General features: G+C 47.2%; 1 protein-coding gene across 1 annotated transcript in view; it reads right to left on the bottom strand.

The window, feature by feature from the left end:
• The window catches only part of NWD1 (NACHT and WD repeat domain containing 1), a 93,577-nt gene that overhangs the window by 14,631 nt on the left and 62,261 nt on the right, over positions 1–16,685 (bottom strand). The window contains exons 11-15 of the mRNA XM_058425765.1: positions 13,341–13,690; positions 10,906–11,178; positions 7,973–8,063; positions 4,635–4,789; positions 2,343–2,619 (exon numbers count right to left, since the gene is read on the bottom strand). Coding sequence (XP_058281748.1) covers positions 2,343–2,619; positions 4,635–4,789; positions 7,973–8,063; positions 10,906–11,178; positions 13,341–13,690 — 1,146 coding nt within the window. The remainder of the gene's footprint in view (positions 1–2,342; positions 2,620–4,634; positions 4,790–7,972; positions 8,064–10,905; positions 11,179–13,340; positions 13,691–16,685) is intronic.

Here is a 16,685-nt window from a genome sequence, read left to right as displayed (position 1 = left end):
TTCCCACAGGTCAAGGCCGAGGCCAGGTGGAGATAATTGAATCATGGAGGCAGTCTCCCCCGTACTGTTCTTGTGGTAGCAAATAAGTCTCATGAGATCTGATGGTTGTGTAAAGGGCAGTTCCCCTGCACACACTCTCTTGCCTGCTGCCATGTAAGATGTGACTTTGCTCCTCATTTGCCTTCTGCCATGACTGTGAGGCCTTCCCAGCCATGTGGAACTGTGAGTCCATTAAACCTCTTTCCTTTACAAATTACCTAGTCTCAGGTATGTCTTTTTTTTTTTTTTTTTTTGAGACAGAGTCTGACTCTTGCCCAGGCTGGAGTGCAGTGGCAAGATCTTGGCTCACTGCCACCGCCACCTCCTGGGTTCAAGCGATTTCCGGCTAAGTTTTGGAATTTTAGTAGAGACAGGGTTTCACCATGTTGGCAGGCTGTCTCGAACTCCTGACCTCAAATGATCCACCTGCATAGGCCTCCCAAAGTGCTAGAATTACAGGCATGAGCCACCATGCCCGGCCTCACATATGTCTTTATTAGCAGTGTGAGAACAGACTAATACAGTAATGCATAATTATGAATAAGAGGTTTATGTGACTCATTGTTCTTCAGGCTGTACAGGAAGCATGGTGCCAGCCTCTGCTTCTGGTGAAGGCCCCAGGCTGCTGCTTCTTAATACGAAAGGTGAAGGGGGTTGGGGTGTGCAGAGGTCATATGGCCAGAGGAAGAAAGAGAGAGGGAAGTGCCACCTTCCTTTTTTTTTTTTTTTTAATTGAGATAGGGTCTTGCTGTGTCACCTAGGCTGGAGTGCAGTGGTGCAATCACAGTTCACTGCAGCCTCAAATTCCTGGGCTCAAGCGATCCTCCTGCCTCTGTCTCTCAAGTAGCTGAGACTACAGGTGAATACCACCATGCCCAACTAATTATTTTTATTTTTATTTTTATTTATTTATTTATTTTTGAGACAGAGTCTTGCTCTGTCGCCCAGGCTGGAGTGCAATGGTGCTCACTGCAACCTCTGCCTGCTGGGCTCAGGCGATTCTCCTGCCTCAGCCTCCTGAACAGCTGGGATTACAGGTGCCCGCCTGTAATTACAGGTACCCCGCTAATTTTTGTGTTTTTAGTAGAGATGAGGTTTTACCATGTTGGCCAGGCTAGTCTTGAACTCCTGACCTCGTAATCCACCCACCTCAGCCTCCCAAAGTGCTGGGACTACAGGCATGAGCCACCACGGCCGGCTATTATTTTTATTTTTATTGAAGACAGGGTCCATGTTGCCCAGGCTGGTCTCCAACTCCCGGCCTCAAGCAATCTTCCTGTTTCTGCCTCCTGAGTAGCTGGGATTACAGGCGTGCACCACCACGCCCAGCTAATTTTGTATTGTTTTAGTGGAGGCGGGGTTTTTCCATGTTGGTCAGGCTGGTCTCAAACTCCCGACCTCAAGTGATCTGCCTGCCTTGGCCTCCCAAAGTGCTGGTATTAGAGGCGTGAACCACCATGACTGGCCACATCCAGCTATTTTTTAAATTTTTAGTAGAAATGGCATCCTCTCATCTTGCCCAGGTGTTCTTGAACCCCGAGCTCAAACAATCCTACTGCCTCGGCCCCCCCAGAGTGCTGTGATTATAGGTTTAAGCCACCATGGCCAGCCGGATATTGAATGCCAACATCAGGTTTGTAGGGCCAAAGCTCCAAACTGTAGCAGAGTGACAGGGAAGTGATTAGATCATGAATGTAGGACGTTTGTGAATAGGGTTAGTGCCCTTATAAGAAGAGACACAAGAGATTTCTCTCTCTCTCTGGGGACACATCAAGAAGATGGCCATCTGTGAACCAGGAAACGGGGCCTCACCAGACATGAGATCTGCTCGCACTTTGATCTGGAACTTCCCAGCCTCCAGAATGTTGAGGAATAATGTTTCTTGCTTATGCCGCCCAGTCTATGGCGATAATTTATTTTATTTTATTTTTCTGGGACAGAGTCTCACTCTGTCGCCCAGGCCGGAGTGCAGAGGCAGGATCCCGGCTCACTGCAATCTTCGTCTCACAGGTTCAAACAATTCTCCTGCCTCAGCCTCGCAAGTAGCTGGGAGGACAGGCACATGCCACCATGCCCAGCTAACTTTTGTATTTTAGTAGAGACAGGGTTTTGCCATGTTGGCCAGGCTGGTCTCGAACTCCTGACCTCAGGTGATCCACCCGCCTAGGCCTCCCAAAGTCCTGGGATTACAGGTGTGAGCCACGGGGCCCAGCCTGTGGGGATGATTTGTTACAGCAGCCTAAACTAAGACAGACAGCTCCAAGCCTTACCCACAAAAATGACCATACTTATGCCTTACCAACCTTCTGCCAAGTTCCAAATAGTGACTTTGTTTTTGTCCCCAATTTTGGGGAAGTAGACATAGCTTCCATTGTGGGACACTGCGGTGAGGCCGGTGCGGTCCAGAAATGGTGCAGGCGCCCGGGACCTATGAGCGTTGCTGAGATCCCAGACCTTGAAAGATGAGGACTGTGGGGAAGCAGATGCCACCAAAGCCCCGCCGCGGGCCAGCAGGCTCACGGGGGCCCCGACGCCTTCCAGGATGTCCAGCAGGGTCCCGTGTTCTGACAGACTCCACACCTGAGGAAGCAGAACAGGAGGGCAGATCTGACATCTTCTGTGGACAACTGTAGTTCAGAAACACACTTTAGCCCATTGGGCCAGGTGTGGTGGCTCACACCTGTAATCCCAGTACTTTGGGAGGCTGAGGCAGGTGGATCACCTGAGGTCGGGAGTTCGAGACCAGCCTGACCAACACGGAGAAACTCCGTCTCTACTAAAAATACAAAAAATTAGCCAGGCGTGGTGGCGCATGCCTGTAATCCCAGCTACTCAGGAGGCTGAGGCAGGAGAATCGCTTGAACCCAGGAGGTGGAGGTTGCAATGAGCCAAGATCGTGCCATTGCACTCGATCCTGGGCAACAAGAACGAAACTCCGTCTCAAAAAAATAAATAAAAATAAAAATAAATAAGTAGGCCAGGTGCAGTGGCTCACGCCTGTAATCCCAGCACTTTGGGAGGCCAAGGCGGGCGGATCATGAGGCCAGGAGATTGAGACCATCCGGGCCAACATGGTGAAAGCCCATCTCTACTAAAAATACAAAAATCAGCCAAGCGTGGTGGTGCACACCTGTAATCCCAGCTACTCGGGAGGCTGAGACAGGAGACTTGCTTGAACCTGGGAGGCAGAGATTGCAGTGAGCTGAGATTGCACCACTGCACTTCAGCCTGGCGACAGAATGAGACTCCGTCAAAATAAAAATAAAAAAAACAAATAAATAAATAAGAAAATAAGAAATACACTTCAGCCCAGTCATATACCTAAGGTGAATTTTCAGGCTGTAAGTTCAAGAGCCTTCACATCTTCCCATTCCTTTAACTTCCTCAGGCTTGAACCCATTAGCTTCCAGAGCAGTTCCCAAAGTGTGTTCCAGGGAACCCCTGGAGGGTGCCTTGTAAACCTTTTTTAGAGGGTGCCCTGTAAACCTTTTTTTAGAGGATCTGGAAGCTCAAAACTTTTAATGTTTTTTTTTTAAATTATTTTATTCTAGCCAAGCACAGTGCTTCACGCCTGTAATCCCAGCACTTTGGGAGGCCAAGGCAGCTGATCACCTGAGGTCAGGAGTTTGAGACCAGCCTAGCCAACATGGTGAAACCCCATCTCTACTAAAAATACAAAAATTAACCAGCCATGGTGGTGGGTGCCTGAAATCCCAGCTACTTGCGAGGCTGAGGCAGGAGAATTGCTTGAACCCGGGAGGTGGAGGTTGCAGTGAGCTGAGATCGCACCACACTGCCCTCCAGCCTGGGCGACTGAGCGAGAATTGGTCTCAAAAAATATAAAGAAAATTATTCTTATTTTTTTGAGACAGGTTCTTGTTTTGTCACCCAGGCTGAAGTGCAGTCACATAATCACAGCTCACTGCAGCCTCTGCCTCCCAGGCTCATGCGATCCTCCCACTTCAGCCTCCTGAGTAGCTAGGACTACAGGCACGCGCCACCATGCCCGGCTAATTTTTGTGTTTTTTTTTTGTAGAGACTGGGTCTCGCTATGTTGCCCAGGCTGGTCTCGAACTCCTGGGCCCAAGTGATCCACCTGCCTTGGCCTTCCAAAGTGCTGGGATTACAGGCGTGAGCCACTGTGCACAGTCTATTTGTCAATTTCTTTAAAACTGGAAAAAATAGCTCATAAGAAGGAGGGGAAAATAAAAGAGAACTTCAAGGGGCCTGAGATTAAAACACTGAAGATCTGCTATTTTACCATCTACTTTTCTCGCCAGCTTGGACAACTTTGAATTTAAATTGAGAATTTTCCTCCCCCACAACCCTGCTCCACTCTGAAGGCACAAATCTGCCCCCAAGGTTTGAGGATCAGTTTGGGAATGCTACCTCGTTTGTTGAACACTTCAGTAATTCTCACCCAGGTCTGCCACTGGGGCGGAGGATACACCCCCATATCCTCCCAATGAACTCACCTATTTTGCCTGCACTCATTTTTGTGGGTGTCTGTATTTCACAGCCAGAAATCCCCAAAGAATCATAATGTCTGTTCCCGAGGTGGAGGTGAGGATGAAGGGTCCCAGATCTCCCCTCACCTGAATGAGCGCATCAAGGGACCCCGTGATGATCAGGTTGTTCTCAGTACCAAAAACAGCCGTCTCCACCATGTCTTCATGTTCCAGATCCATGGCCATGAATCGGCGAAAGCCCCTTGAGTCCGCCAAGAATATCCGCACCGATCTTCTGAAGCCTAAAACGGCAGGAATTGGGGTTACACCTCTCATGCCCGGAGGGGGCTGAGGGTCATTCCTTCCATCAACAGAGGTGTTTTGGAGGCCGGGTGTGGTGGTTCATGCCTGTAATCCCAGCACTTTGGGACACCAAGGTGGGCAGATCACTCGAGGTCAGGAGTTTGAGATCAGCCTGGCCAACGTGGTGAACCCCAATGTTTCATGTATTTTATTCTCTACTAAAAATACAAAAATTAGCCAGGTGTGATGGCACATGCCTGTAATCCCAGCTACTCAGGAGGCCGAGGCAGGAGAATTGCTTGAGCCCAGGAGGCAGGGGCTGCAGTGAGCTGAGATTGAGCCACTGCACTCCAGCCTGGGCAACAGAGCTAGACTCTGTCTCAAAAAAAAAAAAAAAAAAAAAAGATGTTGTGGAGCCCCTGGTAGGTGCCAGGAGAAGGGATCCAGGACAGGGAAGGTGGATTCAGTCCTGTCCCCATCTGCACATAGCCCACAGCTGGTTGGGGGTGGGCCTGACTTCTGTAATCACTCATCTTTTTTTTTTTTTTTTTGAGATGGAGTCTCGCTCTGTCACTGAGGCTGGAGTGCAGTGGCATGATCTTGGCTCACTGCAACCTCTGCCTTCTGGGTTCGAGAGATTCTCCTGCCTCAGCTTCCTGAGTAGCTGGGATTATAGGTGCTGACCACCATGCCTGGCTAAATTTTGTATTTTTTAGTAGATGCCAGGTTTCACCATGTTGGCCAAGCTGGTCTCAAACTCCTGACCTCAAGTGATCCGCCCACCTCAGACTCCCAAAGTGCTGGGATTACAGGCGTGAGCCACTGTACCCAGCCAGTAATAACTCATCTTAAGGAAACTTTAAGGTTATTATAATGAAACTGTAAGTTCCTGGAGGGCAGGGACTGCCTATTTGGCTCATCATGGTATCTCAGAAACTAGCACAAAGCTGGGCACACAGCAGGCCTTTGATAACTATGATGGAAGGAAGGGAGGAAGGAGAGAGGAGAGTCAAGGAGGTAGGAAGAAAAAAAGTAAAGAGGAAGGGAGGAAGGAGAGAAATGAGAAGGGGAAGAAGGAAGGAAGAAGAGGAAAGAAAGTAAGAAGGGAGAAAGGAAGGGATAGCGGCAGGAGGCAGGCAAATGCCTAGGCAGATAGGAATGGGTCCCTGGTGAAACTGTACCTTTGAACCAAAAACAGCCTGGGCTGCCGGTTCCAAATGAAATCCACAACCCAGAGTGAAAACTCCTGTTCCTGTTTGCCCACCCTTTCCTGATTGATTCTTTCTGAATAAGACTTTTGTGGCAGTGGCGTGATCTTGGCTCACTGCAATCTTCACCTCCTGGGTTTAAGCAATTCTCCCGCCTCATCCTCCTGAGTAGCTGGGATTACAGGCACCTGCCACCATGCCCGAATAATTTTTGTATTTTTAGTAGAGACAGGGTTTCACCATGTTGGCCAGACTGGTCTGAACTTCTGATCTCAGGCAATGGCCCACCTTGGCCTCCCAAAGTGCTGGAATTACAGGTGTGAGCCACTGCACCTGGCCTGAATAATGCTTTTTAACCAACTGAATGTTACCTTTTCCAATACTACCGACTGCCTGCCCCTCCCCCATCCTGTGCCTATAAAAACCCCCAGACTCAGCCACACTAAGAGAGATGACCTGACCTTCACATCCCCTCTCCCCTGAGAGCTGTTTTTTGCTCAATAAAATTCTCTGTCCTTATCACTTTTCAATTGTCAGCATGACCTCATTCTTCTTGGACACGGGACAAGAGCTTAGGACTCACTGGATTCAGGTACCCAGGAAGGCTGTAACACTGTGGCCCTCTGTCCTTGATGGCAGAGGGCAGCTGCTCCATGCAATAGAAGCAGTGGTGGGGCCAAGCCAGTCCCAGAGCTGCAGGCCAGAATGGAGAAAGGGGCTGACTGAGCTGCTAGCATGCCACCATCCATTGGGTTGCAGATGGTGGAACTAAAAGAGCAAATTAGGCCGGGTGTGGTGGCTCATATTTGTAATTCCAGCACTTTGGGGGTTCAAGGCAGGCAGATAACCTGAAATCAGGAGTTCAAGACCAACCTGGCCAACATGATGGAACGCCACTTCTACTAAAAATACAAAAATTAGTGGGACGTGGTAGAAGGTACCTGTAATCCCAGATACTTGGGAGACTGAGGCAGGAGAATCGCTTGAACCTGGGAGGTGGAGGTTGCAGTGAGCTGAGATCATACCACCTCACTCCAGCCTAGGCAATAGAGCGAGACTCAGTCTCAAACAAACAAACAAACAAAAGCTAATTAGCACACTGTAACACCCCCTCTGGGCTTCAGGGTTGTGGACCCCTTGTGTTTCCTTTGGGGTGACACATGGCCTGGTCTGGCCATGGGCCCTGCACAGAGCCTGGCCTTGTGTCAGTGCTTGAAGCAGCCAGCTGGACCCTACATTCACTTGCTCACATGCTCCCTCCTGCTAGGGGCTGAGTGCTCAGTCGTGGCAGTGGCCATGGGAGCCGCGGGCTGGGCCAAAAGCCAGATGTGGCCCCACAGGCTGAGTAAATGGGGTGCCCCCTGCTCCCAGCTTGGCAAAGAGGCCAAGAAAAATCCTGCATCAAAAGGAAGGAAAGGGCTGGGCACAATGGCTCACGCCTGTGTAATCCCAGCACTTTGGGAGGCTAAGGTGGGCGAATCACCTGAGGTCAGGAATTCGAGACCAGCCTGGCCAACATGGTGAAACTCCGTCTCTACTAAAAATACAAAAATTAGCTGGGTGTGGTGGTGTGTGCCTGTAATCCCAGCTATTCAGGAAGCTGACGTAGGAGGATCGTTTGAGCCCAGAAATTCAAGGCTGCGATGAATTATGATTGAGCCACTCCACTCCCGCCTGGGTGACACAGCAAGACCCTATTTCAAAAAAAAAAAAAAAAAAGAAAAAAGAAAAGAAAAAGAAAAATAATAGAAAAATAGCGTCTATACTAGTTTTTGTACCACAACTGCAGAGTTGAGTCTTTGCAACTGAGGATGTCTTGTCTGGACTGCAAAAAATGTTTACTATGAGGCCATTTGGCAGAAAAAGTTGCTAACCTCTGGCCCTAGGACTTCTCTCTGTTCCCAAGCCCCACCCCCTTCTCCAACCTGATCCTGATTAGCTTCCTCACTACTCCAAATGAGAGCTAAATGCTACCTGCGGCGAGGAGGGACTCATCTTCAGAGACCACCAGGAACCTCACAGCATCTGGAAGCTTCTCCAGCAATCTGTCCCCTTTGGAGGAAACCTGTGCAGAACCAAGGATGCCTGTCAGGCACTTCCACGGGTTAAGGGTTACAAGTTTGGAATTTTTTTCTTTTTTTCTTTTTTTTTGTTTTTGAAATGGAGTCTCGCCCTGTCTCCCAGGCAGGAGTGCAGTGGTGTGATCTTGGTTCACTGCAACTTCCGCCTCCCAGGTTCAAGCAATTCCCCTGCCTCAGCCTCCCAAGTAGCTGGGATTACAGGCACCTGCCACCATGCCCAGCTAATTTTTGTATTTTTAGTAGAGATGGGGTTTCACCATGTGGGCCAAGCTGGTCTTGAACTCTTGATCTCATGTGATCCGCCTACCTTGGCCTCCCAAAGTGCTGGGATTACAGGCGTGAGCCACCATGCCTAGCTGACCCCATCTCTTAATAAAAATTTTAGCTAGGCATGGTGGTACACCCCTGTGGTCCCAGCTACTCAGGAGGCTAAAGCAGGAGGATCACTTGTGCCCCTAGGAGTTGGAGGCTGCAGTGAGCTATGATCGTGCCACTGCATTGTAGCCAGGGTGACAGACTGAGACTCTGTCTCTAAAAAATTTTTTAAATTAAAAACATAAAAGCTGGCCAGGTGCGATGGCTCATGCTTGTAATCCCAGCAGTTTGGGAGACGGAAGTGGGTGGATCACTCGATGTCAGGAGTTTGAGACCATCCTGGCCAACATGGTGAAACCCCATCTCTACTAAAAATACAAAAATTAGCTGAGCCTGGTGGTGCATGCCTGTAGTCCCAGCTACTCGGGAGGCAGAGGCAGGAGAATCGCTTGAAACTAAGAGGTGGAGGTTTCAGTGAGCCGAGATTGCGCCACTGCATTCCAGTCTGGGCGACAGAGCAAGACTCGGTCTCAAAAAAAAAAAAAAAAAAAACCGGTTAAAAAAAAAAGGTAAAAAACAAATTCTGGCCAGGCACAGTGGGTCATGCCTGTAATCCCAGCACTTTGGAAGGCTGAATGAGCCCATAAGTTTGAAACCAGCCTGGGCAACATAGTGAGACCCCCCACCTCTACAAAATAATGATAATAATAATTAGCTGGGCATGGGGTTTTGCGCCTGTCGTCCCAGCTACTCAGGAGGCTGAGGCAAGAGGAAGTCTTGAGCCTGGGAGGTCGAGGCTGCAGGGAGCCATGATCATGCCACTGCACTCCCCCCTGAGAGATAAAGTAAGACCCTGTCTCAAAAAACAAAACAAAATATCTGCAAAGAGGCTTGAGAAAAAGAAAAACAACCCCAAGGATTTGGGAGTATCTTTTGTTGTTGTACTTGGTACCCTGAGAACTCATGAAGACCACAAGGTCATGAGGTTCAGAAATGTGGAGCTTTGGGATTTGGGATGAGTCTTCTTCTTCTTTTCTTTCTTTTTTTTTTTTTTTTTTAATTTTTTTTGAGACAGGGCCTGGCTCTGTCACTCAGGCTGGAGTGCAGTGGTGCAATTTTGGCTCACTGCAGCCTCCACCTCCTAAGCTCAAGTGATCCTCCCACATCAGCCTCTCAAGTAGCTGGGAGTACAAGTATGCACCACCATGATTCCTTTCTTTTTTTTTTTTTTTTTTTTTTTGAGATGGAGTCTTGATCTGTCATCCAGGCTGGAGTGCAATGGCATGATCTCGGCTCACTGCAACCTCCACCTCCCGTGTTCAAGTGATTCTCCTGCCTTAGCCTCCCTAGTAGCAGGGATCACAGGCACCCACCACAACACCCGGCTAATTTTTGGGTTTTTGTTTTTGTTGCCGTTGTTTTTTGTTTTGTTTTGTTTTGTTTTTTGAGATGGAGTTTTGCTCTTATTGTCCAGGCTGGAGTGCAGTGGTGCAATCTTGGCTCACTGCATCCTCCACCTCCTAGGTTCAAGCAATTCTCCTGCCTCAGCCTCCCAAGTAGTTGGAATTACAGGCGCTTACCACCACGCCTGGCTAATTTTTTGTATGCTTTTTCAGTAGAGACGAGGTTTCTTCATGTTGGCCAGGCTGGTCTCAAACTCCCGACCTCAGGTGATCCACCTGCCCCGGCCACCCAAAGTGCTGGCATTACAGGTGTGAGCCACCGTGCCTGGTCAATTTTTGTACTTTTAGTAAAGACGGGGTTTTGCCATGTCGGCCAGGCTGGTCTCGAACTGCTGACCTCAAATGATCCACCCCACCTCAGCCTACCAAAGTGCTGGGATTACAGGAGTGAGACACAGCGCCCAGCCAGTCTATATGTTAATGTCCATGAAAGCAGCCGTCCACCAACCACCAATAGGACAGGTGGATAGAGCCCAACTCCTAGTCCCTCTGTGGCACAACTCTCGACCCCATTCCATACCATGTCTTAGAGCTCCCCTGAAGGACTGAGCTTCAACAATTGCCCACACTGGTCAGTCCCCAAGAGATGCCAACAGATGTTTCCTGAACTGTGCTGAACTGCAAATCCCTACAATTAAGAAGCCAAGCATGCGGCCGGGCGCAGTGGATCATGCCTGTAATCCCAGTACTCTGGGAGGCCGAGGTGGGCAGATCATCTGAGGTTGGGAGTTCGAGCCCAGCCTGACCAACATGGAGAAACCCCGTCTCAACTAAAAATACAAAATTAGCCAGGTGTGGTGGCACTTGCCTGTAATCCCAGCTACTCGGGAGGCTGAGGCAGTGAGAATTGCTTGAATCTGAGAGGCGGAGGTTGCAGTGAGCTGAGATTACGCCATTGCACTCCAGCCTGGGCAACAAAAGTGAAACTTCATCTCAAAAACAAAACAAAACAAAGTTACAAGGCAAGATTATTTTTCCCAACTTCTAGCACATCTAAGCACTTTCAAGCTGAGTTAGTGTTCACATCATAGTCAGTAAAGGTGCTTACCAAACAGATGGAGCCATTGCTAAACCCGGTAACAAGCTTTCCTTGCTTCTGGACTGAGACGGCACAGGTAGGTGTTTCTTCTTTGATGCTGGACATATGTTGCTTCCCCTGAAGTTTTCCCGTAGCTGAGCTCCACAGACTGACCACACCATCCCTGGACACTGTCAGCAGCGTGGCCTGGGAGGCCAGCACAGCCATGCACATCCAAGGATCAGAGACATCTCCCAGGATATGGAAAACCAGGTCTGCAGTTTCCAGATTCCAAGCATTGATCTAATAGAATAATGAAGAGGAAGCAGCATCTTGGCAGGAGACCTAGACTGTAAGTTTCCTGGAGTCAAATGCAAGATGCCTTCTCTTGTATACTTTATGCATTTTCTTTTCTTTTGGAGACAGAGCCTCTCTTTTTCACCCAGGCTGGAGTGCAGTGGTGCAATCATGGCTCACTGCAGGATCGACCTCCTGGGCTCAAGCAATCCTTCTGCCTCAGCCTCCCAAGTAGCTGGGACCACAGACACGCACCACCATGCCTGGCTATTTTTAAATTTGTTTTTGTAGAGACAGGGTCTGACTATGTTGCCCAGGCTGCTCCTGGGCTCTTGGGCTCAAACTATCCTCCCCGCTCTTGGGCTCAAACTATCCTCCCTGCTTGGCTTCTCAAAGTGCTGGGATTATGAGTGTGAGCCACTGCACCCGGCCTATGCATTTTATTTTTAACACTCCCAATTCAGAGAAAAAAAGGAGAGGTGGGCCAGGCCTCACATGTAATTTTAAATTCATTAGCTACCTTACAAAAGGTACAAAGAAACAAGTGAAATCAATTTTAGTATTCTATTTTATTTAACCTAATATGTCCAAGTGGTATCACTTCAACATGTAATCAATACAAAAATTATTATTGAGATAGTTTATATTATTTTTACTATACTAGGTCTTTGAATTTCAGCATGTTGGGATAGTCATATTTCAAGTGTTTTTATTTATTTATTTTTTAATGTTACTTTCAGTTTGGGGATACATGTGCAGAACGTGCAGGTTTGTGGCATACATATACATGTGCCATGGTGGTTTGCTGCAACTATCAACCTGTCATCTAGGTTTTAAGCCCCACATGCATTAGGTATTCCTAATGCTCTCCCTCGCCTTACCCCCTATCCCCCAAATTTCAAGTGTTTAATAGATACATCTGGTTGGTGACTCCTATTTTGGGCAGCATGATTTATATGCACCGATATTACTGTCAACAACCACCAATTACTCATGTAACATAATAATAAATAGATATCAATTATTTGGTGCTTACAGTGTACTAAGCACTATGCCAGGATATGTCTCATGATCTTATGAGGAAGAGGCAGCAATGAGACTTAGAATGGTGAATGACACGACCAAGGTCACTCAGTTCCCAAGAAACTCAACTGATAGTTAAATAAAGATTTTTTTCCTCCTGGCATCAATTACTAAGCTATTACCCACGATGTTATTGTGTGTCTCCATTTATAAAACTATGAAATCACAGGGTTATGATTGATGTAATGGAATAACACAGTGGAATAGACATTGTTTTCAGAAGCCCACGGATCATTTAGAGAGACTATAAAACAGGCTGGGCATGATGGCTCAGGCCTGTAATCCCAGCACTTTGGGAGGCCAAGGCAGGTGGATCACCTGAGGTCAAGAGTTTGAGACCAGCCTGGCCAACATGGTGAAACACTGTCTCTACTAAAAATACAAAAATTAGCTGGACGTGGTAGCGTGTGCCTATAGTCCCAGCTATTCAGGAGCCTGAGGCAGGAGAATCACTTCAACCTGGGAGGTGGAGGTTGCATTGAGCTGAGATTGTACCACTGTACTCCAGCCTGGGTGACAGAGCAGGACTCCATCTCAAAAAAAAAAAAAAGAGAGAGAGAGAGAGAGGAGAGAGAGAGACTATAAAAGAAGTCTCAATGAATTTGAAAGGTTTTATGTCATCAAAATGAAATTTAATTAGAAAAAAATAAAGAACAGGACCCTATCCAGAAATCCCTCAAATATCTGGAAACTAATAGCATACTTTTAAATAGCCCATGGATCAAAGAAGAAATCAAAAGTGAAATCTGAAAGTATTTTAAACTGCATGTAAATGAAAACTCATGTCAAAATTTACAGGATGTAGGTAAAGCAGTACTTTGAGGGAAATTTATAGCCCTAAAAATGCTGATATTCAAAAAAGATGAAAGGTTTCAAATCTTGGGGTCAGAAAGAATTATCAGGATTGTCTAATTCAACTATGAAGTCTGAAACCTCTTATAGCACCCTCTCAAGTGGTTGTGTACTCCATTTACACCCCCACCCCATCACTGTATCAGGGAGCCCCTCCTTATAGAAATGGCCTATTCTGTCTTTGAATGCTCTGGTTGCAGCATTCCTTTACAAACAGGGCATGTGTTTGTTACCTTTGAGCCAGATGCAGAATACACAACTTTGTGTGCCTCATCCACATGAAGGTTCCAGATCTGAGGTTCAGTGGGATTTTTTGAGCCTCCATCCCAAATGGTAAATTTCTCCTGGCCAGAGAGTAAGTTCCACAAGCGTAGTGTGTAATCCTTTGAAGTAGAGATGGCAAGGGTCCCTTTGGCAAATATTTTCACGCACCTTACCTCTCCTGCAGCAGGCCAGGGTAGGGGAGAGTATATTAGCTGGGAACATTTTGACCTTGCAACTATCAAAATGCTTGTCAGCTTGGAAATACCCTGGTTTACCAAAGAAAAGATGAATGGAATTGAATTGTGAAAGTCATCAGAATAAAAATGCAGTCAATAACGTTAAGAAAATCCCGGCAAACAGGCTATAAAGGAAGGCTATGAAGAGAGAGTTCTCACACTTGTATGCCTAATAACAGAAAAAACTACAAAAATCACAACCTTGCACACAGGCTATTACAACCTTACAGAAAAAAATACATCTGCAAGGCAATCTGCCCAGTAACTTCCTGTCCAGCTGCACCCTTATTATTGATTTTTGTAACCAAGGATAATTATTTCAAAACAATTATGTAACCCTCTTTTTTTTTTTTGACGGAATCTCTCTGTCACTCAGGCTGGAATGCAGTGGCTCAATCTTGGTTCACTGCAACCTCTGCCTCCTGGGTTCAAGCGATTCTCGTGCCTCAGCCTCCCAAGTAGCTGGGATTACAGACACCTGCCACCATGCCTGGCTAATTTTTTGTATTTTTAGTGGAGATGGGTTTGACTATGTTGGCTAGGCTGGCCTTGATCTCCTGGCCTCAAGTGATCTACCCACCTGAGCCTCCCAAGTGCTGGCATTACAGGCATGAGCCACCATGCCTGGCCTTTTATTATTATTATTATTATTATTATTATTATTATTATTATTATTATTATTATTTTGAGATGAAGTTTTGCTCTTGTTGCCCAGGCTGGAGTGCAGTGGCGTGACCCTGGCTTACTGCAACCTCCACTTCCTGGGTTCAAGCAATTCTCCTGCTTCAGCCTCTCGAGTAGCTGGGATTACAGGTGCCCACCACCACACTTGGCAAATTTTTTGTATTTTTAGTAGAGACAGGGTTTCATCATGTTGGCCAGGCTGGTCTTGAACTCCTGACCTCAGGTGATCTACGCACCTCGGACTCCCAAAGTGCTGGGATTACAGGCGTGAGCCGCTGCACCTGGCCTATGATGATGGTGATGATGATGATCATGATGATGATGATGATTTTGAGACAGAGTCTTGCTCTGTCACCCAGGCTGGAGTTCAGTGGCATAATCTTGGCTCACTGCAACCTCTGTCTCATGGGTTCAAGCAATTCTCATGCCTCAGCCTCCTGAGTAGCTGGGATTACAGGCATGTGCCACCGCACCTGGCTAATTTTTGTATTTTTAGTAGAGATGGGGTTTCACCACGTTGGCCAGGCTGGTCTCGAACTCCTGACCTCAGGTGATCCACCCGCCTCGGCCTTCCAAAGTGCTGGGATTACAGGCGTGAGCCACTGTGCCCAGCCTCTTTTTGTTTTGTTTTGTTTTGAGAGCCTCTCTCTGTTGGTTAAATTGATAGAACCCGTCCAAATGGAAAATAATAAAATGTGGCAAAGCAAAATTCAGAGGGCCACAACTGGTTGGGAGTCCATCAGTTGCCCCAGATGTTGAATTTGTACTAAACAGATAATTGAGTTTTATGAAGATTCAGCATCTAGGAGTGTCTAAAATTAATAACCACATAATAAAGGGGAAACTTCTAGAAAAATTATAGGATTTCTCTTATCATTTTTATAATCTTGTAAAAAATAATTAGCCAGGTGAGACGGCATGCACCTGTGGTCCCAGCTACTCAGAAGGCTGAGGTGGGAGGATCATCTGAGCACAGGAGGTTGAGGCTGGAGTGAGCTATGATCACTCCTCTGCACTCCAGCCTCAGCAACACAGCAAGACCTTCTCTCAAAATCAATAAATCAATAAATCAATCAATAAATAAAATAATCTTAAAGAACTATTTGCTAAGCAAAACATACCATTTGGAAGGCATAAAGGGGAAAAATTGACCAACTGGATTATGTAGAAATGTAAAACTTCAGGAGGATAAACTGCATTTGAAAGGCACATCATGAGAGATGCAGAGGAAATATTTGCAACATATAACAGACAAATGGAGATTCTCCTTAATAAACAAAAAGTTCATCAGGCTGTGATTAGGTCATGAGGATGGCACCCTGGGGAATGGGATTACCCTCCTTATAAAAGTGGTCCCAGGCAAGCAGGGTGGCTCATGCCTGTAATCCCAGCACGTTGGGAGGCTGAGGTGGGCAGATCACCTGAGCTCAAGAGTTCGAATCGAGACCAGCCTGGCCAACATCAGCCTGGCCAACATGGCAAAACCCCGTCTCTACTAAAAATACAAAAATTAGCTGGGTGTGGTGGTGCGCACCTGTAATCCCAGCTCCTCGGGAAGCTGAGGCAGGAAACTCGCTCGAACCCAGGAGGCAGAGGTTGCAGTGAGCCGAGACTGGACCACTACACTCCAGCCTGGGCAACAGAGTGAGACTCTGTCTCAAAAAAAAAAAAAAAAAAAGTCCCCAACATAAAGATGGGAACAACAGATACTGGGGACTACTGGAATGGGGAAGGAGGATGGGGGTCAAGGGCTAAAAAAATTCCTCTTGGGTACCATGCTCACTACCTGGCTGATGGGGTCATTCGTACCCCACACCTCAGCATCACTCAATATACCCACGTAGCAGACATGCACATGTACCCTGTGAAATTAATGGTGGAAATTATAAATGAAATAAAATACAATAACAGAACAAGGATCTGACTGGGCCAGGTGGCTCACACCTGTAATCCCAGCACTTTGGGAGGCCGAAGTGGGAGGGTCACTTGAGCCCAGGAGTCTGTGACAAGCCGGGCAACATAACGAGACCCTGTCTCTAAAAAAAAAGTAAAAATAATAAAAATAGGCTGGCATGGTGGCTCATGCCTGTAATCCCAGCACTTCAGAAGGCCAAGGTAGGTGAATCAGTTGAGGTCAGGGGTTCGAGACTAGCCTGGCCAACATGGCAAAACCTTGTTTCTACTAAAAATAACAAAAATTAGCCGGGTGTGGTGGCAGGCGCCTATAATCTCAGCTACTTGGGAGGCTGAGGCAGGAAGATTGCTTGAACCTGGGAGGCGGAGGTTGCAGGGAGCCAAGATCATGCCATTGCACTCCAGCCTGGGTGACAGAGTAAGACTGTATCTCAAAAACAAAAAAATTTAAAAAAAAGAGTCAATTGACACAAAAGAATG

This window comes from Hylobates moloch, unplaced genomic scaffold, assembly GCF_009828535.3.
Source record: "Hylobates moloch isolate HMO894 unplaced genomic scaffold, HMol_V3 SCAFFOLD_12, whole genome shotgun sequence".
NCBI classification, from domain to species: domain Eukaryota; kingdom Metazoa; phylum Chordata; class Mammalia; order Primates; family Hylobatidae; genus Hylobates; species Hylobates moloch.
Note: the sequence above shows the minus strand (reverse complement) of the source record. Positions and strands in the feature narration are given on the sequence as shown.